At 39.8% G+C, this 21144-nt stretch overlaps 1 protein-coding gene and 1 pseudogene across 4 annotated transcripts in view; one reads left to right on the top strand and one right to left on the bottom strand.

Moving 5' to 3' along the window:
• The window catches only part of LOC136312691 (kelch-like protein 36), a 123090-nt gene that overhangs the window by 40419 nt on the left and 61527 nt on the right, over positions 1-21144 (bottom strand). For all 4 annotated transcript variants that reach the window (XM_066242432.1, XM_066242429.1, XM_066242430.1 and 1 more), the window contains one exon: positions 7824-7892. In XM_066242432.1, the coding sequence (XP_066098529.1) occupies positions 7824-7892 (69 nt within the window). The remainder of the gene's footprint in view (positions 1-7823; positions 7893-21144) is intronic.
• LOC136313056 (large ribosomal subunit protein eL31-like) lies at positions 9100-9472 on the top strand (annotated as a pseudogene).

The following is a 21144-nucleotide window of genomic DNA, read 5'->3' as shown; positions in this document are numbered from 1 at the left end:
TTGCCCCATTTTACGAAATAAAACACCATCACACACATTTAATGTGTACAAAAATGTACAATTGTGTATATTTATTTAAAAACCTAAAATTAAGGGATCTAAAAAGCTAGATAGGTTTTATTACAAGTTAACTAAGATTTCTGGGCCTTCATCGAGTAACAAACCAGCAGCTCTGCCAGTCAGTACTGTTCACCCGGACACCTCTGAGGCTTGTGTCCTGTCCAGTGGACAACCAGTTCACTGTATGTCTGTGTGCCCGCTCCCTGCTTCTGTGCGTTGGGAAAGCACGGAGAATGATGTACACGTGGAATAAACTGCCAGCAGACTTTCTAACCTGTATTTTAACTGTTGAAAAAGACAAAAAGACTTTTGTTTAGTCATGTCCAAATTACAAACTGTGTTTCTTATGTTTGGAAAAAATCATCACCACTTCTTGGCCTTTTGGCTAAGATCAATTATTTAGAAATTATTCTTCTTTACATTTAAATTTTTAAAAAGAAAAAAACCCTTCTGAGATACTGATAAAGTCCTTTGTGTATATGTGTTCTCTCTATGCTGCCATTAAACCAAATTGAAACCTGTGGGGGAAAAAATGTGTTCAAAAATGTGTTCAAAAATGTGTGTAGATGAGAAAGTGATTTTTTTACAGATCCAAGTCTCTGTTTAATGAAGCTACCAAATTTTAAAAAGAATGTCACCTTCTTTTCCTTGCTATAAAACCCAGAGATTGTAAAAAAAAAAAAAAGAGCTTTTTGTTGTACATTTGATGCTGGCATGAGGTTTTTGTACTCTTTTTCACATAACTGTGTATAAAAAATTCTATCTGTTGTTTACTATGGGAGTAGAATTACATTTTTTTTTAAGTGAGAGGAGAGGAGATAGACAGACAGATTCCCACATGTGCCCCCACCAGGATCCATTCCACAGTTCCCATCTGGGCAAATACTCGAATCAACCGAGCTATCCTCAGCACCTGAGGCCAACACTTAAACCAATCAAGCCACTGGTTGCAAACGGGAAGAGAGAGAGAAGAGGGAGAGGGAGGGGAAGAGATGCAGATGGTTGCTTCTCATGTGTGTCCTAACCAGAGATCAAACCCAGAAAGTCTGTACGCTGGGCCAATGCTCTACCAACTGAGAAACCAGCCAGGGCCTAGTATTACATTTTGAGGTAAACAAAATAATTTATATTGCTTGATCAATGTTAACTTATAAATTTCTAAGGTGTCCTTACCCCAATTAACTTAAAGTAATGGACCAATAAACTAATAAAAGATTCCTCTTTAAAAAGAAAAAAAAGGGCCCTGGCCGATTGGCTCAGTGGTAGAGCATCAGCCTGGCATGCGGGAGTGTCAGGTTCGATTCCCGGCCAAGGCACACAGGAGAAGCGCCTATCTGCTTCTCCACCCCTCCCCCTCTCCTTCCTCTCTGTCTCTCTCTTCCCCTCCTGCAGCCAAGGCTCCACTGGAGCAAGGTTGGCCCAGGCGCTGAGGATGGCTCTGTGGCCTCTGCCTCAGGCGCTAGAATGGCTCTGGTTGCAACAGAGCAATGCCCCAGATGGGCAGAGCATCACCCCCTGGTGGGCGTACCGGGTGGATCCTAAACAGGTGCATGCGGGAGTCTGTCTGACTGCCTCCCCATTTACAACTTCAGAAAAATACAAAAAAAAAAAAAAAGAAAGAAAAGGAAAAAAAGCCTGACCAGTTGGTGGCGCAGTGGACAGAGCGTTGGACGGAGATGCGGAGAACCCAGGTTCCAGACCCCAGCTTGAGTGCGGGCTCATCTGGTTTGAGCAAAAAATCCAACCAGCTTGAACCCAAGGTCGCTGGCTCCAGCAAGGGGATACTCAGTCTGTTGAAGGCCCGCGGTCAAGGCACATATGAGAAAGCAATCAATGAACAACTAAGGTTTTGCAACGTGCAATGAAAAACTAATGATTGATGCTTCTCATCTCTCTCCGTTCCTATCTGTCTGTCCCTGTCTATCCCTCTCTCTGACTCACTCTCTGTCTCTGTAAAATATAAATAAATAAATAAATAAATAAATAAATAAAAAAAACTGAAGAAGAAAAAAAGAAAAGAAAAAAGCCTTGGCTAGACAGCTCGGTTGGATGGAGCGTCGAGCACAGAAGTTGCCGGTTTGATTCCCTGGTCAGGGCACATACAGGAGTAGCTTGATGTTCCTGTCTCTCTCTCTCCCTGACTCTTTCAAAAAAGTAAAGTAAAAATAAATATAAATATATAAATAAGTAAAATTTATTGGAGTGACATTGGTTAATAAAATTTTTAAAAAGTTAAGATTTTACTTGATATACTGTATACTTTATACTTCTCCCTGATTTTTCCTTTCCAATGCAATTTCAACAGTTTTATTTTTAAAATATAAATCTGAAAAAATGTTCCAGCTAAATTTTTATTAAACTAAAATAGAAACCACTAATCACATACAGAGTGAACATAAAAGAAGACCTGAATGAATGAATATACCACAATCATGTTTAGGAAAATTATCATAAAGATGTTAATTCTCCTACTAATTAACTGACAATTTAATAAAATTCCAATTGAAATTTCAATAGGATTTTCCATGGAACTTGGCATAAATTTCTAAGGAAGAGTTAAGAATGAAAGTGAGCCAAAATAACATGTAAGTATAAAAAGAAGGTGTGTGTCCTGCTAGAAGACAGATTATAAAATCACAGCACTTAAAATATATGGTATTTTGCCCAAGAGCTGAATAGCTCAGTTGGCTGAAGCCCCATCCTGGTGCACAGAGGTTGCCAGTTCGATCCCTGGTCAGGGCACATACAGAAACAGATCAATGCTTCTGTCTCTCTTTCTAAAATAAAATAATAATTTAAAAAATACACACAGCCTGACCAGGCGGTGGCGCAGTGGATAGAGCGTCGGACTGGGATGCAGACGACCCAGGTTCGAGACCCCGAGGTCGCTAGCTTGAGCGTGGGCTCATCTGGTTTGACCAAAAGCTCACCAGCTTGAACCCAAGGTCACTGGCTCCAGCAAGGGGTTACTCGGTCTGCTGAAGGCCCGCGGTCAAGGCACGTATGAGAAAGCAATCAATGAACAACTAAGGTGTTGCAACGTGCAATGAAAAACTAATGATTGATGCTTCTCATCTCTCTCTGTTCCTGTCTGTCTGTCCCTGTTTATCCCTCTCTCTGACTCACTCTCTGTCTCTGTAAAAAAAAAAAAAAAAAAAAATACACACACAAGCCTGACCAGGCGGTGGTGAAGTGAAAAGAGAATCAGACAGGGATGCAGAGGGCCCAGGTTTGAAACCCCAAGGTCGCCAGCTTGAGCGCAGGCTCACCAGCTTGAGCATTAGATCATAGACATGACCCCATGGTCACTGGCTTGAGCATAAAGATCACCGGCTTGAAGCCCAAGGTCGCTGGCATCTCTCTCCCTTTCTAGAAAGTCTCTATCTGTCCCCTCTCTCTGTCTCTCTGTCACAAAAAATAAATAAAAATACACACATATACACGTATGATATTTATACAGAGATGAGGTCTCCAGAACAGGGACCCTCAATCAACCAAAAATATATGAAGATGTGACCTGACAGGGTGGTACTATTATACCTAAGGACCAAGTTCTCAGTAATGGTGCTAGAACATAAGACTTTTAGAAGAAAACAAATATCTTTATTTTTAGGGAAGGGAAGAATTTCTTAATGATATTTTTTCAAAAACCAAAATCCACAAACCAGGGAGAGAAGTCAATACATTTAACATTAAAGAGAAAGGGTATGCCTCCAACCCAGCAAAAAAAAAAAAAAAAAAAGTACATGATATATGAAGTTTAAAAGTTTTGTAATATGCAAAACCAAAGATTACTAATCCTATAAGTCAATTTAAAAAAAAAAGACAAGAAGCCACTTGATAAAAATTATGGACAAGGAATAAAAATCAGGTAATTTACAGAAGTGGAACTCGATATTGCCAACAGAGATATGAAAATAATGAAACAGTCCTCAACTGTTTGTAATCTGGGAAAGAAAATCTATTTCTAATCCATCAGATTAATAAAAATTTTAAGTATGCCTATACTGAGAATTAGCAAAAATTTTATTTTTAAATGAGATAGAGAAAAATCTCAAGTACCACTGATGGGAATACAGACTGTTTAAAACTCCTCAGAAAGCAGATCAGTGCCCTGGCTGGTTGGCTCAGGGGTAGAGTGTCGGCCCAGCTTGTGGAAGTCCCAGGGTTCAATTCCTGCTCAGGGCACACAGGAGTAGTGATTATCTTCTTCTCCACTCCTTTTCCTCCTCCCTCTTTCTCTCTCTTCCCCTCCTGCAGCCATAGCTCGAATGGTTCAAGCAAAGTTGGCTCCGGGCTCTGAAGATGGCTCCGTGGCCTTGCCTCAGACACTAAAATAGCTAGGTTGCTGAACAGAGCAGCAGACCCAGATGGGCAGAACACTGACCGGTCAGGGGTAGATTCCTACAGTCGGAACGCGTGCAGGAGTATGTCTCTCTGCCTCCTGCCACTCACTTAATTAAAAATAAATAAATAAAGGAAAGCAGATTAGCAGTCTCTAATCAAACTAAAGACGTCTACCCCTTGTGCAACCAACAGTTCCATTCCTAGACTATATCGTGGAGAAACACAGAGGAGCATGAAGAGACATGACAAATATGTTTACTGCAACATTTCTGTAATAGTGGAAGAAAACTAAAGACTTAAATGGTCCTTTAAAGGAGTAAGGGTAAATTGTGCAGTGTTCAATCAATGGTATTTAGCAATTAAAATCAAAGAATAAGAGCCTGACCAGATAGTGGCGCAGTGTTGGCCTGGGATGCTAAGGACCCAGGTTTGAAACCCCAAGGTCGCCAGCTTGAGCATGGGATCACAGACATGACCCCATGGTTGCTAGCTTGAGCCCAAAGCTCTGGCTTGAGCCCAAGGTCGCTGGTTTGAGTAAGGAGTCACTGGCTCAGCTAGAGTTCCCCTGTCAAGGCACATATGAGAAAGCAATCAACAAATAACTACGGTGCTACAACTATGGGTTGGTGCTTCTGATCTTTCTCTCTACCTGTCTCTCACTAAAAAAATAAAAAAATTAAAAATTAAAAAATCAAAGAATAAAAATAAAATGCATCAGCATAGATAAATCTAAAGAACATTAGCTTAAAATAAACTACTAAATGATGAATATAGTATGAATCCATTTATGTGACATTTCATATAAAACAATACAACGTACTATCTGTTGATATACACATGTAGTAAATGGTGAAAACCACAGTCAAAAAACAATACCAACCCTATAACCAAGGTAACTCAGCAAAGCTATCATCTAGAACCGTGATGGCGAACCTTTTTATAAAAACTGCCCACTTTTTCAGCGCTGGTCAACTTGGTCCCTCCTGCCCACTAGTGGGAGTTCCAGTTTTCATGGTGGGTGGTAGCAGAGCAACCAAACGGCACAGCAATTGGCCCACCATGAAAGCTGGAACACCCACTAGTGGGCAGGAGGGACCAGGTTGACCAGCGCTGCAAAAGTGGGCGGTTTTTATAAAAAGGTTCGCCATCACGGAAGAATCAAAGGACAGATAAAGAGTTTCCCAGACAAGAAAAAGCTGATAAGGACTTAGTTCATCACAAATAAATCAGTACTATATGAAATGTTAAAGGGTCTTCTTTTTTTTTGTTTTTGTATTTTTCTGAAGTTGTAAATGGGGAGGCAGTCAGACAGACTCCCGCATGCGCCCAACCAGGATCCACCCAGCACGCCCACCAGGGGGCAATGCTCTGTCCATCTGGGGCGTTGCTCTTTTGCAACCAGAGCCATTCTAGCCTCTGAGGCAGAAGCCATGGAGCCATCCTCAGCGCCCGGGCCAACTTTGCTCCAATGGATCCTTGGCTGCGAGAGGGGAAGAGAAAGATACAGAGAGGAAGGAGAGGGGAAGGGGTGAAGAAGCAGATGGGCACTTCTCCTGTGTGTCCTGGCCGGGAATTGAACCCGGGACTCCTGCATGCCAGGCCGATGCTCTACCACTGAGCCAACCAGCCAGGGCCAGGGTCTGCTTTCAGAAGAAAAAATAAAGATAAAAATATGAATAATAGCCTGACCAGGCAGTGGTGCAGTGGATAGAGCGTTGGACTGGGATGCAGAGGACCCAGGTTCGAGACCCCACGGTCGCCAGATTGAGTGCGGGCTCATCTGGTTTGAGCAAAAAGCCTACTAGCTTGAACCCAAGGTCGCTGGCTCCAGCAAGGGGTTACTCGGTCTGCTGAAGGTCCGCGGTCAAGGCACATATGAGAAAGCAATCAATGAACAACTAAGGTGTTGCAACGCACAATGAAAAACTAATGATTGATGCTTCTCATCTCTCTCCATTCCTGTCTGTCTGTCCCTGTCTATCCCTCTCTCTCTCTGAAAAAAATAAAATAAAATAAAATAAAAATATGAATAATAAAATGGCAATAAATACACATCTATCAACAACTGAATCTAAAAAACAAAGTAAATGAACAAACAGAACAGAAAGAGACTCATAGATACAGAGAACATTTTGCAGTTACCAGAAGGGAGGGGGTATGGGGGAATGGGTGATAAAGGTAAAGAGATTAAGTACAAATTTGCCATAGCCAGTGGCGCAGTAGATAGAGCACCCCCCGAGCACCGAGGTTGCTGGCTGGCTGGCTGGATTACGAGGCCCCTAGTTTGAGCAGGATCTATCCCAAGGGTATGGACTCAATCTTCACTCCCTCCCCAGGTATCCAGTTCAAGCCCTGGTCAGGGTGCATATGAGAAGCAATCAATGCACAACAATAATTAGAACAATGAGTTGATGCTTCTCTCTCTCTTTTTTAAATTTTTATTTATTGATTTCAGCAAGAGAGAAAGGGAATAGGAAAAAGAAAGAAAGGAACATGAGCCGCTTGCATGTGCCCTGACAGGCCAGAGAACCGGCAGCCTTCATGCCCCAGGACGATGCTCCAACTAACTGAGCCATCAGGCCAAAGCTTTCTCTCTTTTTTTTTCTTTTTTTAAAAAGGATTTATTTATTGATTTCTGGGGTTGGAGGGCGGTGGAGAAGTTGTTGCTTCAGTCTAGCTGTTCATTGGCTACTTCTCATGTGTGCCTTGACTGGGCAAGCCCAGAATTTTGAACCTGTGATCTCAGTGTTCCAGATCAGTGCTCTATCCACTGCACCAATACAGGCCAGATGCGCTCTCTCTCTCTCTCTCTCTCTCTCAAAAAAAAAAAAAAAAAAAGTATAAATTAGTTGTTATAGAATAGTCATGGGGATAGATGTTAAGCACAGTGTACAGAAAAGAGTCAACAATAGTATAATAACTATGTATGGTGTCAGATGGCTATGAGACTTATCAGGGTGATCACTTAAGAAATTATATCATGTCTAATCACTGGGTTGTACACATGAAACTGAAAAGGTAAAATTTACAGCATATAAATATACCATAATTTTTAAATTAAAAAAAATGTCCTCCTTAAAATGGTAAAAATTAAAAAAAAAAAAGAAAACAATACCAATTTTAGCAGAGTTATTATTTCTGAGGAAGGGAAAATGAGATAGAAGAGTAATATGATGGAAGTTTCAACTGATATCTATAATGTTCTGCTATTTATAAATATAGCAAAATGTTAATATTAGTCAAATCTGGTTGGTAGGTTCAAGCATCACTCATTTTAGTCTCTGCCATACACTGGCATTCCTTATCAAAAAGTACAAATTTTTAAAAATCAAAACTAAAACATAACCATAACTATATCTACATCTATATATAGAGATAGAGATATACACAATCAATAAAACAGAGTTTTGTCTTACCTCAACTGAAGAACGAGGAGTCACAAAGAACTGATTGAATTCATCAGGGCTAAAATCTCCAAAAATATACTAAAAAAAAAAAAGAGACAAAATCGCTTATAACATAAACTATATTAATTATATACTTTCAGGGGAAAAAAACATGCTGTATATTAAAACAACCCAATGAAATATTTGGGCTAGAACCCCAAAGACCCTTTCTTAATTAAATAAATCAAAGGTCTGCAAAGAGATTTCTAGGTGTCATATTTTCCAATTATAAACAAGAAAGTACTACTTAACCTTTTCTACAAAACTGTCAAAGAATACTCTAAAATTGTTAACATTTATGTTGAAACAGGTCAATTTTGTACACCAAACTAACTCATAAACAGAGTCCCGCTTGCAGGAGAATTTTTTCATTAACAAGCATTTCCGGTTGTTCTATTTACCTTTCTGCTGACTCATGTCACTACCTCCATTTCAGTTTTCTCTGCCATACATACTAAAGAAAAGCAGAAAATGCGGTTCAAATGGGAAGATAGGAAAATCAAAAGAAAAAAAAAAGAAAAAGAAAATCCTAATGATCTTAATGAATGGTCTTTAAAAATAGGTAATTATTATCTTAAAAATGCATTGAAACCCACAGATAAACATATTATTTGATAGACACAAACCTAGTTGTGAACCCTCATTGCATAGAATTCTGAATGTGACTTTCTGGACAAACAATTGGTTAACCTGCAAGGAACAAGTTTAACAAGTTCCTGGCAATTTGTATTCTCCCTGGAGCTTCAAGAAACAAGCCACAAGAAACAGTGTGACTAGATTTCTAAAAATGAGAATCACTCACTAGCTATTCATTTAATCGATAATTATTTAGCACCCACTGAATGCTATATACCATGATTGGTACTGGGAATAAAAATGTTAAACAGAGTTGTGATTCTTGTGCTATAATGAAGCTGACAGTCTAGTATCTTGTAGGGAAATGTACAAGCATGTGATTCAAAAATAACCAGTAACTAAATATATGAATGAACATTACCCATTATTGTAAATGTGAATAAAGGACAAATAACTCTCACAACCTGTTGATAAGAATGCACTGATATTTTAGGGGGAAACATTTCTGGATGGCTCTTTTGCAGTAGCTATCAAAATTGTAAATATTAAAAAACAAAAACATCTTGACATAATATTTATATATATATATATATACATGCAAAAGTCCACAAAGAAACTACACTGAAAGTGATGCTCTGAAGCTCTTCCTTGCTTCCCAGGGCCCAGCAGAATGGCTCCCACAAAGGATGGCAAGAAAGGTTATTCTGCCATCAATGAAGTAGTGATCAGAGAACACACCATCAGCATCCACAAGCGCATCCATGGAGTGGGTTTCAAGAAGCACAACCCTTAGGCACTTAAACAGATCCAAAAATTCGCCATGAAGGAGACAGGAGCTCCTCATGTGCACAGTGACACCAGACTCAACAAAGCTGCCCAAGCCAAAGGAATAGGATGTCCCACAGCATATCCGGTGTGGTTGTCCAGAAAATGTAATGAGGAAGAAGAGTCACCAAACAAGCTCTACGCATTGGTTACCTAGGTACCTGTCACCACTTTCAAAAATCTACAAACAGTTAATGTGGATGAGAAGTAATTGCTGATTGTCAAAGTTATAAAACTGCAAAAAAAAAAAAAAAAAAAAAAAAGGTAACGGTGAAAATAGGCCAAGTTCCAAAACAATTTAGAAATGGCCTTCTGAAATACTTTTATTTTGAGCTTAGTAAGCTCTCTGATCTTGTCTTCAACATTGGGAAAAAGCTTACATTAATTTCACTCAGGCACAACTCCAAACAATGGACGGGAAAGGTATCTGTGTGTGAAAACAAAGCAGAGAAAGGTGAAGATGATGTATGTAAAGAAACGACACTGCTGACTGATACTCTTTCATAGTCCTACTGCAAACAGAGATCTTCAAGTCTAAATATAAACTTCAAAATTTCCTCTGGAGAACACAAAAACATACACCACAGACTGGGAAAAAATACTGACAATACTAAATGCTGATGAGGATGTGGAGCAAGTGGAACTCCCTTCAGGGCTTACATAAATGCAGATCAGTACAGTCACTTTCTATGACAGTTTCTTAACAGTATGACAGCTTCTTATAAAGTTCCTTACCATATGACCAGCAATCCCACTCCTAGGTTCTTACCCAAGACAAATGAAAACCTATGTCCACCAAAAAAAAAAAAAAAAAAGGAAGGAAAGAAAAAAAAAAAAAAAGAAAACCTGTACACTGATGTTTCCATCACCTCTATTCAGAATCACCAAAAACTAGAAACAACCCAAAGGTCCATCAAGAGGTGGATGTGGTACATCTATGCAATGAAATACTAATTAATGACTCTCAAAAGCATCATGCTAAGTGAAAGAAGTCACACTTAAAAGACTACATATATGTTAAATGACTACACTTACAAAACATTCTAGGGCAACATTATACAGATAGAAAACAGATAAATGGTTATTAAGGTCTGGGGAAGGACTGATTACAGAGAGGCACAAGGTAACTTTTTGGGTTGGTGAAAACATTTATCTATCACAGGGGAAACCTGTAGGAAAAAAGAGACCTTCCTATTTGCCAAGAAAACACACACCCATTAAAATGCTAATTACTTCAGTCCTCACATATAAACGGACACCAAAGATCATAAGACAGATGAAGGAAAAATTAAAAGCAATAGAGATTCAGTATTAAAAGTGAGGAGGAAAATAAACATGGTAAAAAACAAAAAACAGAAGAGAACTTTAAAAATACTCTATTCTGTATCCTTAAAGAGATTCTGGCAGAGAGAATAAGCCATGAGAAAGGACTTATTAGAAAACAAGAAGTGTTCACAGAAATCAAAAGACTGTTAAATTTAAGTTACTAAATTTAAAAATTCAACTAAGAATCACTAAACTAGAATCACATTGTCTTATTTAATATAAAGAGTAGAAATATTATGGGAAAAGATCTCCATTTTATCTTCTCTTATGAATAAGAAACCTGTGAACTTTAATTCAGAATTGAAAAAAATATAAGGATGATAACCAGAATGTTCTACAGGATTGTTAAGTTATTTTATTTAGGCAAATTTTCTTCCTAGAACACTGAAAATAAAAAAAATAAAAAATGAAATGCTCATTTATATCATACTTCTAATTCTAAGCACACTTTCTTATTTGAGTTCAAAAAAGTCTATAAAGTCTTTTTAAAAGAGTGATTTGTTAATCTAATAAGAACTAAAATTCCAAATAGTTTAATAAAATCCTGTCAGTGAAGAGGGAGAAGAGGAGGAAGCTTGACTCCAAACAACTGACACACATAAGACTTACTGGAGTAGTTGGCCCAGCCAACAGTCAGAATGCTTAGAAAGTTTACAGGGGAAGACTTTTTCCCATTACTTTCAATTATCCTATTCTTTTCAACTACTTTTATTTAATTCTTTATTTTTAAAGTATTGTTGGAAAAAGTTTGCTATAGACTTTAAGTGTACTTGTATTGCAACTTCATGTCAATGATCTCTCCACAGAGACACACCTTCAATTTAATTAAAAATTCACCGGGGAGGGGGGTGCTTCATGTATGGGTAGAGAGAAATCTCCAAGATACTGGTAAATAAAGAAAACATTTTTGGGGTGAGAAAGAGTGGAAAACAGAAATATCTACTTGCGTCTGCATAAGGAGATACTTGAAAGGGAATCACAAAAGGAATGTAACCATGACCTAAATGGAGCTGCAGGGAAATCAAGTGAAGGTAGTAAAACAGTGAGATTCCTTACTGTATATCCTTTCAGTTTTCAGTTCTGAATCATATAAACACCTTATCTATTAAGAAAATTAATTGTAAAAAGCCAATGTAAACAACAGAAACCATTGTACAACTATTCAAATATACTCATTTTGCCGAGAATTTATGTTTTCATCTTCAAGAGCTCGTTGACAATAGATTAGGACTTGATGAAACATTTAATCCAAAAGAGACGCCATAAAGCAACTGCTAACTACCAACGATGCAATGCTAAAATATCACTTAACCTTGATAAATGGCTAACCATAACTGTTTTATGTTTTAAACTCCAACGTAATTTCCTTTAATACTGGCTCATGTATAGCAATAAACAACTCCATCAAAATACACATGAATCATATCCCCTTGCCATAATCAGATTTATTTTTAATCCTTAAGACGCACAAGTTTCTGAAAGTGAGTTCTTCGCAAATAAACTGCTCACAAGAATTAGAACAGGGGTCCCCAAACTACGGCCCGTGGGCCACATGCGGCCCCCTGAGGCCGTTTATCCGGCCCCGCTGCACTTCCGGAAGGGGCACCTCTTTCATTGGTGGTCAGTGACAACAGCATAGTTCCCATTGAAATACTGGTCAGCTTGTTGATTTAAATTTACTTGTTCTTTATTTTAAATATTGTATTTGTTCCCATTTTGTTTTCTTACTTTAAAATAAGATATGTGCAGTGTGCATAAGGATTTGTTCATAGTTTTTTTATAGTCTGGCCCTCCAATGGTCTGAGGGACAGTGAACTGGCCCCCTGTGTAAAGAGTCTGGGGATCCCTGAATTAGAAGATCAGGGAATGTGCAGATACTCCCTTACTTTCAGCTTTTGTAAATGCATTTTCACCAAAGGAAAAAAAGTTGGTTTTGCATCTCATTTGCATAATTGAACAACTTTCTTGGACTTGTTTGCTTTCCTAATATTCTTGTTTAATTAAAAAATTCAAATGCTTTTATTGCTTCATATTCATTTTTGAAATATCCCCTAATTTTTGTGAGCAGTATATAAAATACAGTCATTTCAATTTTATGACCAAGATAACAGAAGGGATTGCTAAAGCTGATACCAACAATTACTAGCATCTTTGCAAGGTGTTCAGGAGTTTTGGTTAGGATTTCTTTTTTTTTTTTTTTTTTTTTTGAGACAGAGAGAGGGAAAGATAGGGACAGACAGACAGGAAGGGAGAGAGATGAGAAGCATCAATTCTTCATTGCAGCTCCTTAGATTCCTTAGTTGTTCATTGATTGCTTTCTCTTATGTGCCTTGACCCGGGACTGCAGCAGAGTGAGTGATCCCTCGCTCAAGCCAGCAACCTTTGGGCTCAAGCCAGCGACCCTGTGCTCAAGCTGGTAAAACCCGCACTTAAGCCAGATGAGCCCGTGCTCAAGCTGGCAACCTCAGGGTTTCAAACCTAGGTCCTCTGCATCTCAGTCCGACACTCTATCCACTGTACCACCACCTGGGTCAGGCAGGATTTCTATTTCTGTAGTATGAGTATCCTCCATACAGTCATGGAAGAAATTGAGGGGAAATGGGAGCATCCTTGTGCTATTTTTATTTTTTGCAACTTCTGTAAATTTGAAAACAAAAATATTTTTTAAGCTACAGCTGAAAACAGTTGAGGAAAACCTTTATTTCTCTCTTTATGTAAGCATGCAACATTCTCCTTTCTCTAGGATTAGTATATATTTTTTTATTTTTTTAATTTATTCATTTTTTTTTAGAGAGGAGAGAGAGAGAGAGAGAGAGAGAGAGAGAGAGAGAGGAGGAGGAGGAAGCATCAACTCCCATATGTGCCTTGACCAGACAAGTGCAGGTTTCAAACAGGTGACCTCAGTGTTCCAGGTCGACGCTTTATCCACTGCGCCACCACAGGTCAGGGATTAGTATATTTTAAAGTCGATTTTTAGGGGAAAAATATTGTTTGGGTAAAAAAAAAGAAAAAAGATGAAAATGATTCTGTGCCTGATTTCACAGAATTTATAATCAGTGGGATAGAAAATGCCGCTGACTACATGAATTAGTTTGTCCTGTAAGAGACAACATAGGACAATTAAGTCTGCATTGGAGAATAGCAGGAACAAGTACAATTCCAAGGCCTGGTGCAGGGCTTAGCACATACAGATGCTCAATAAGTGGGTGCTGTGAGGATAAAAAAAGTTCCTGTCAGCCACAATGAATCATGGAGATGTCCATACTGTCATTAATAACTCTACTCTTCTAATAGCATATCAAATAGGGTAAGTAAGGCAAAGCTGGAAACTGCCCTAGGTTTTAAGCAATGCCCACCAGTGGTAGAAGAATAATGAATGGAGTCAGAAAAGCTACAAGTGCTCCATTTACCAGATGCTATGATGCCCATGGGAAAGGCCTGCAGTCAGGGGAGCAGCCCACAGACCCTCAACCCTCCCCACTCCCCTTAAGGAAGTGAGCCTGGGAGGTACAGCAGCTCTTCACCACCAACAGGAACAAAGCTCAGTTACTCTCATTTCCAACTGACCCCAGCTCAGGCTTTGGAAACTCCCAATGTTCTCATGTCTGATTATTTTTTTATCCTTTTTAGGGAGGGCATGAAAAAATACATATACAAGAAAAACTTCAGGAGAGAGGGGACATACCCACAACACAGTTAAGATGGGAACAAGACACTTCACTGAAGCACAGCCCCTGGGCAAAACTATGCTGGGTTTCATGACCCAAGACTGTCTGTCCATACAGCCTGAGGAAAGGGCTGGGCAAAACTGGAAATACCAGCGTTTATGTTGTTCAAGGAAAAGCAAAGATTTTCAGTCCGAAGGCAGCGAGGAGAAGGAGAGATGTTTCCCATTTTCCTACACCTTCTCCACAGATTTATTTATTTATTTATTTTATAGAGACAGAGAGTCAGAGAGAGGGATAGACAGACAGGAATGGAGAGAGATGAGAAGCATCAATCATTAGTTTTTCATTGCGACACCTTAGTTGTTCATTGATTGCTTTCTCATATGTGCCTTGACCGTGGGGCTACAGCAGACCAAGTAACCCCTTGCTCGAGTCAGCGACCTTGGGTCCAAGCTGGTGAGCTTTGCTCAAACCAGATGAGCCCGCGCTCAAGCTGGCGACCTCGGGGTTTCGAACCTAGGCCCTCTGCCTCCCAGTCCAACACTCTATCCACTGCACCACCTTCTCCACAGATTTAAAGGCCACAGGAAACACCACTTTCTGCAAAGCAGAAATGGAGGACTATCACTACAACGTGGCACCAGGGGGCAGTGGAGTACAACATGCTGAGTCTTCACTCAAGCTTCTAAAACTTCCTCTCTAGAAGTGTGAATAAATTTGCAGGGTGCCATCAAATCAATGTTCTCTGCCTTCAAAAAGACTCATGGAAATAGATCAGCCTCTGAGGTAAAAATTAAGATGCAAAGGCAGTGATCAGTACTCACTATGCTGAATGTGCATCGTAATTCACAGGTTTCAAGGCAGTCAAACAACTGTGACCCCATATCCAGGAACTTCCATGTACAGGCCCAAAGCCAAGCCTCACAGGGTAAAATGACAGAACCAAGTCACAGTCAAAAAAGAAACTTAGGAGAAATAAAGTCTTCTCCTCTAGTTTCTGGACCCAAGGGATCCAGAAACATTAAGGACTAGTAAACTGTTTTGAGTAATAAAAGCCTTAATGTCATCTCTAAAATGAAGAGATGCTGGACTAGACAACCTTCAAACTTCCTCCCAGTTACAAAAGGATCTCCTGGATCTAACAAGGACTAAGAAACACGGGTCTAGAAATGTTCTCTAATACAGGCTACCATTCGGATGGACCCGGAAAACATGACGCCAGGTGAAAGAAGCCAGACTCAAAAGGCCACATGTTGTATGATTCCATTCATATGAAATGTCCAGAAGAGGGAAATCCCTAGAGACAGGAAGAAGACTGTAGTTGCCAGGAACAGGGGGAAGGGAGGAAATAGAGACCGGGGGGGGGTCCACTGCTAACAGGTATGAAATTTTTGGAATGAAATGCTCCAAAATCGACTGTAGTAATAGTTGCACAACTCTGTCAATACTAAAAACCACTGTAATGTAGTTATTTAAATGCATGAATTCTATGGCATGTGAATTATATCTCAATAAAATAAATTAAGTAAAAAAATCTTGTCAATGCTTGCATAAAAATTAACATTCTAACTTCTTTACTGAATTTTACTGATCATGGTCCCGTACCTGATGGATGCTAACTCATATCTACTGAACTACTCCTGAACAATCACAGGGTGCTTTCAACTTTCCAAAGTGGTGTGGATGGTTTTAGAGACCCCAAGAATGACACTGTTTAAACAGTCAGTCAATGCACAGCAGGAATTGCATTGATTTAATACTACGCACTAAGCACCAACTATCCACAGTGAACTATGCTAGATTATGAGAATAAACATTGAATTAGACAAACACAGGGTTCAGGACATGGTTAATTTACAGTTTTGTCACAGTGCAAGTAGACTGCAAGTTGCAATGAGTGTTACAAATGGCAAATAGAGAAAAAAGGAAGAAGGCAGAAAAAGGCTTGTTCCTCAACTAACCGGGCTGTAGCAGAATTCTGTTTTACTTTCTTGGGGCACAGTAGTCCTGAAAATGGGTCAACTGTGTAACAAAGCCATTCCCACAGACAGAATCCCTCCTTCTTAGGACTTAAATGTGAAAAGTACTGTAATTTAGTGCCTAGTTTCATGAGTTGTATATTTTATTCTGATTATTAAAGTCCTATCAAAAGATATATATATATACTTTAGGTGCTCTCATGGAGATTCTGAGCAAACTGGAAAACATGATTCTTTTAACAGAATGCCACTTGACCAACTTCCCAGTCCCATGTTCACATTAGTTAAGATTATGCAATGGCAGTTAAATTTTAACCTAGTTCTAAACTAGTTCTAAACAGCAAGATAATAGACAGCCTTCATTATTCAGTAACTTTGCTATCTAGAATTTTTATCACATGGAACAGCTGATAAATTAGAAAATGAATTCAGTGCATGTTCAGCCCCACTAGAAGTTCAAGATTCCACTTATATTTACTTCATTACAAACAAATTTACTCCATTTGTTTGGTGCTAAACAAAGCAGGGGAAATGAGAGGAGGGAATGGAAGGAGAAGGGAGGGGAAAAAAGCAGTAGGGAAAACAAAAGAAACTGAAACAGTACTGTTAACCCCGAACAGCACAGGTTTGAAATGCACGTCTACTTACATGGGGGGGGGGGGGGGGTTGTGGCCAATAAATACCTGTAGTGTTTTTGGTCTGTGGTTGGGAGTCCTCCCATGCTGGGGGCTGACTGTATGCCGAGAGACAACTTAAATTTTGGGGAGTCAGAAGTTATACGTGGATTTTTGACTGCAGGAGTCAACACCTATAACTCCTGCATTGTTCAAGAGCCAACTGTAGTTCATTCTATCTTTGCTGGAGCCAGGGATGATTAGGGACAGTTGGGAGGGGGCACAAGAAAAACTTTGGGGAACTTTTAGGCATGGCGGAAATAGTAAAAACGGTTATCAAGACTGTGGAGGTGATTACACAAATATATAACTTGTTAAAATTCATTAAATAATATACTTTAAATGGGTGAAATTCACTGGACATATACTGTTATGCCGCCAAACAGGAACCAAGTAAATTCATGTTTATATTGCAAGCAATTAATGCAGTACTTGGCATGTAGTAGGTGCTTAAAATAGCTTTGTTGAACAAATGAATTAAGAAAAAAATAAAAGAAAAAAGCCACAACAAAATTTTAACTTGACTGACTGGTTTTTATTGTTTTTAAAACTATCACCAGAGAAGTTCCAGCCAGGAGCAAAATCTTCACTTTTAAATACAGGATAGGCCCTGGCCGGTTGGCTCAGCGGTAGAGCGTTGGCCTGGCGTGCGGGGGACCCGGGTTCGATTCCCGGCCAGGGCACATAGGAGAAGCGCCCATTTGCTTCTCCACCCTCCCCCCCTCCTTCCTCTCTGTCTCTCTCTTCCCCTCCCGCAGCCAAGCCTCCATTGGAGCAAAGATGGCCCGGGCGCTGGGGATGGCTCCTTGGCCTCTGCCCCAGACGCTAGAGTGGCTCTGGTAGCGGCAGACCAACGCCCTGGAGGGGCAGAGCATCGCCCCCTGGTGGGCAGAGCGTCACCCCTGGTGGGCATGCCGGGTGGATCCCAGTCGGGCGCATGCGGGAGTCTGTCTGACTGTCTCTCTCCGTTTCCAGCTTCAGAAAAATACAAAAATAAATAAATAAATAAATAAATAAATAAATAAATAAATAAATAAATACAGGATAAATCACCAGTATCCAATGTGAAGAGAACATTCTCCTAGTCTCTCTTGTTCCCCTATTTCTTGCTTAAACTTTTTTTTTTTTTAAAAGGAACATATTTCATTAAGAACTACCTATTTGAAGTCAGATTCACTCTGTCATACAAACATGGGCTCATATTCCTGTGGACAAAAAATCAGTCCCTCCTAAACTGATGAACAATAAAGGAAGACTGACAATACCAAGTATTGAAGATGTGAAGAGGGGAATTCTCATGCACTGCTTGGTGCAGATGTAAAACGATACAGCTGCCTTGGAAAGGCCTGGCACTTTCTTGTAAAATAAAACATACACACTTACCATATGATTCAACAAGTCCACTTTTAGTAACTGACCCACAAGAAATAAAAACCTATGTCCAACAAATACTTGTACATGAATGTAGTCAACAGTTTCATTCACAATAGTCAAATAGTGGAATAACAAATGTCCATCAAGAGGCAAAAAAATGGCCCTGGCCGGTTGGCTCAGTGGATAGAGCATCAGACTGGTGTGTGGAAGTCCCGGGTTCGATCCCCCATAAGGGCACACATGAAAGCAACCATCTGCTTCTCTACCCCTCCCTCTACCCCTTCTCACTCTTCAACTCTTGCAGCCAGTGGCTCGATTGGTTTGAACATCAGCCCTGGGTGTGAGGATAGCTCAGTTGGTCCGAGCATTGGCTTCAGGCCCTGAGGATAGCTTGGATGACTTGAGCACTGGCCCAAGATGGGGAATGCCAGGTGTATCCCGGTTGGGGCACATACAGGAGTCCATCTCCCCTCCTCTCACTTTAAAAAAAAAAAGAGGTGAAGAAATAAACAAATTGTGATACACCCCTATAATTGAGTACTACTCAGAACTGAAAAGGAAAGAGTGCTTACACACAACATGGATGAATCTCAAAAATGTGATGCAGAGTTCAAGAAGCCAGATAGGAGAGTTCATTCTGTACATTTCCACATAAACATAAGTCTGGAAAAAGGAAACAGTCTACAGTGACAGAGAGATCAGTAATTGAAAAAAAAAAAAACAGATATAGGTGGGGATTCAAGGCAAAGGGGGACAAAGGAACTTTTTGGGCAAGTAAAAATATTCCATATATTGAATGTGGTAGTAGTTATCATGGTGTATACATTTGTCAACTGCAAGCTTAAAATGGGTACACTGACTGTTAGTTAAGTTTTACCACAATCTGGTTGATTTTTAAAATTCATGCACAAATTAACTGATGCACATCTTTAAATAAGAAGGATGAAGCTGTACTATTAAAAAAGCTTTTGAAGATCAAGGACCACAGTATTATTCTTTCATTTACACAAATAGAATTAAGTACTCTGTATTTGTAAACAGCCACACTTTGGGGTTTTTGTTGTTGTTGTAAAGATTTCATGGCCTGACCTGTGGTGGTGCAGTGGATAGAGCACTGACCTGTAATGCTGAGGTCGCCAGTTCAAAACCCTGGTCTTACCCAATCAAGCACATGTGAGAAGCAAACACTGAGTTGATGCTTCCTGCTCTTTCGCCCCCTTTCTTTTTTCTTTAATTTTTTTTTTTTTACAAACCCTTGTGTCGAGGGCTGACTTTCAATAGATCGCAGCGAGGGAGCTGATCTGCTGCGTACGAAACCCCGACCCAGAAGCAGGTCGTCTATGAATGGTTTAGCACCAGGTTCCCCATGAACGTGCGTTGCGTGACAGGCGAGGGGGCGGCCCCCTTTCCGGCCGCATCCTTCGCCCTTTTTCTCCCCCTCTCTCCTCTCTCTAAAAATCAATAAATAATTTTTTAAAAAAGAAAGTATTCCATGTTCCTTCCCTGGCCAGGTCGCTCAACTGGTTAAGAGCATTGTCCCAATTTGCCAAGGTTGCAGGTTCAATCCCCAGTCAAGGCACATACATGAGTCAACCAATGAATGCACAAATAAGTGGGACAGAAAAATTGATGTCTCTCTCTCTCAAAATCAGTAATAAATTTAAAAAAAAACAAGAAACTATTTCATATTCCTTGGTTCAAATACTCTTACTAGTGGTACACAACACACACCACCTAAACTATTGTGCACAATAACTGTAATTTGCTCCATGTTATCACTGTAAGGATGCCTGCCCTTATTTAAACTTCTATGCCATCACCTCTCAATTACCACCTTAGAGTGCTGGTGCCTGGTTCAGCCTTTATAACTGCCTGAATCCCCTGACCACCTACTCAAACCCCATACTGCATGCACAGACAACTACTGCCAACAACAATGAATCACAACCCAGTGTTTCATTAAACAGAGTGCTACATGGGCAAAAACTTGTAAGTGCATCTGTTCTACCGAATTTTTCACTTAACGAAATACCCTGGAACCAAACCAACCAAAGCTTGGCTACTAAGGCCACCTGCCAGAAAGGAAAGTACATCCCTAAATCAGAGGTTCATGTTAAAAGACATTCAGGAAAAAAGAAATGTTGCTACATAAATGATTTTCTTCTATTTTGCTGGCCATTGCCAATGATCTCTTCAAATACCTTGGAAAATCTAGAGCTGCTAACAAGAAGTATTTATGTTGGGTAGTACATACACTCCTCTCCTCCCAATTTTAAGGAGGAAGTATAGAATGTTCCCCTTAATGAGTTGCTTTGGTTGTTAATGAAAATCAAGGTTACATATAAGAATTGGTAGAAGCAATAAAAGCTGCAAAATTACTGTCCATTTAACATAAAAGAATGCAAAAGGGGTGCTTATAGCTAAGCCACATTTACTGAGGAAGCAGTGTTTTAAATTAACACTAATTATTTTTCTATGTTACTTAAGCAAAATACATCTGCTGTGCTCCCAAAATAATGTTTTTGTTTTTGTTTTTTTAACAGAGACAGAGAGAGAGTCAGAGAGAGGGATAGATAGGGACAGACAGGAACGGAGAGATGGAGCCAGCAACCTTGGGTTGAAGCTGGTGAGCTTTTGCTCAAACCAGATGAGCCCACGCTCAAGCTGGTGAGCTTGGGGTCTCGAACCTGGGTCCTTTGCATCCCAGTCCGACGCTCTATCCACTGCGCCACCACCTGGTCAGGCTTCTCCCAAAATAATTAATGAATTAAAGATATTTCTTTTTCAGTTTACTATGTTTTGCTTTAATTAGCTCTGGGTTTTAACAGTTGATTAGCCTCTTTTCCACACTCAATGGTGGACTTCCTGA

The sequence above is a fragment of the Saccopteryx bilineata genome, chromosome 9, assembly GCF_036850765.1.
Source record: "Saccopteryx bilineata isolate mSacBil1 chromosome 9, mSacBil1_pri_phased_curated, whole genome shotgun sequence".
Classification (NCBI taxonomy): Eukaryota; Metazoa; Chordata; class Mammalia; order Chiroptera; family Emballonuridae; genus Saccopteryx; species Saccopteryx bilineata.
This window is presented reverse-complemented; position numbering and strand designations above follow the sequence as displayed.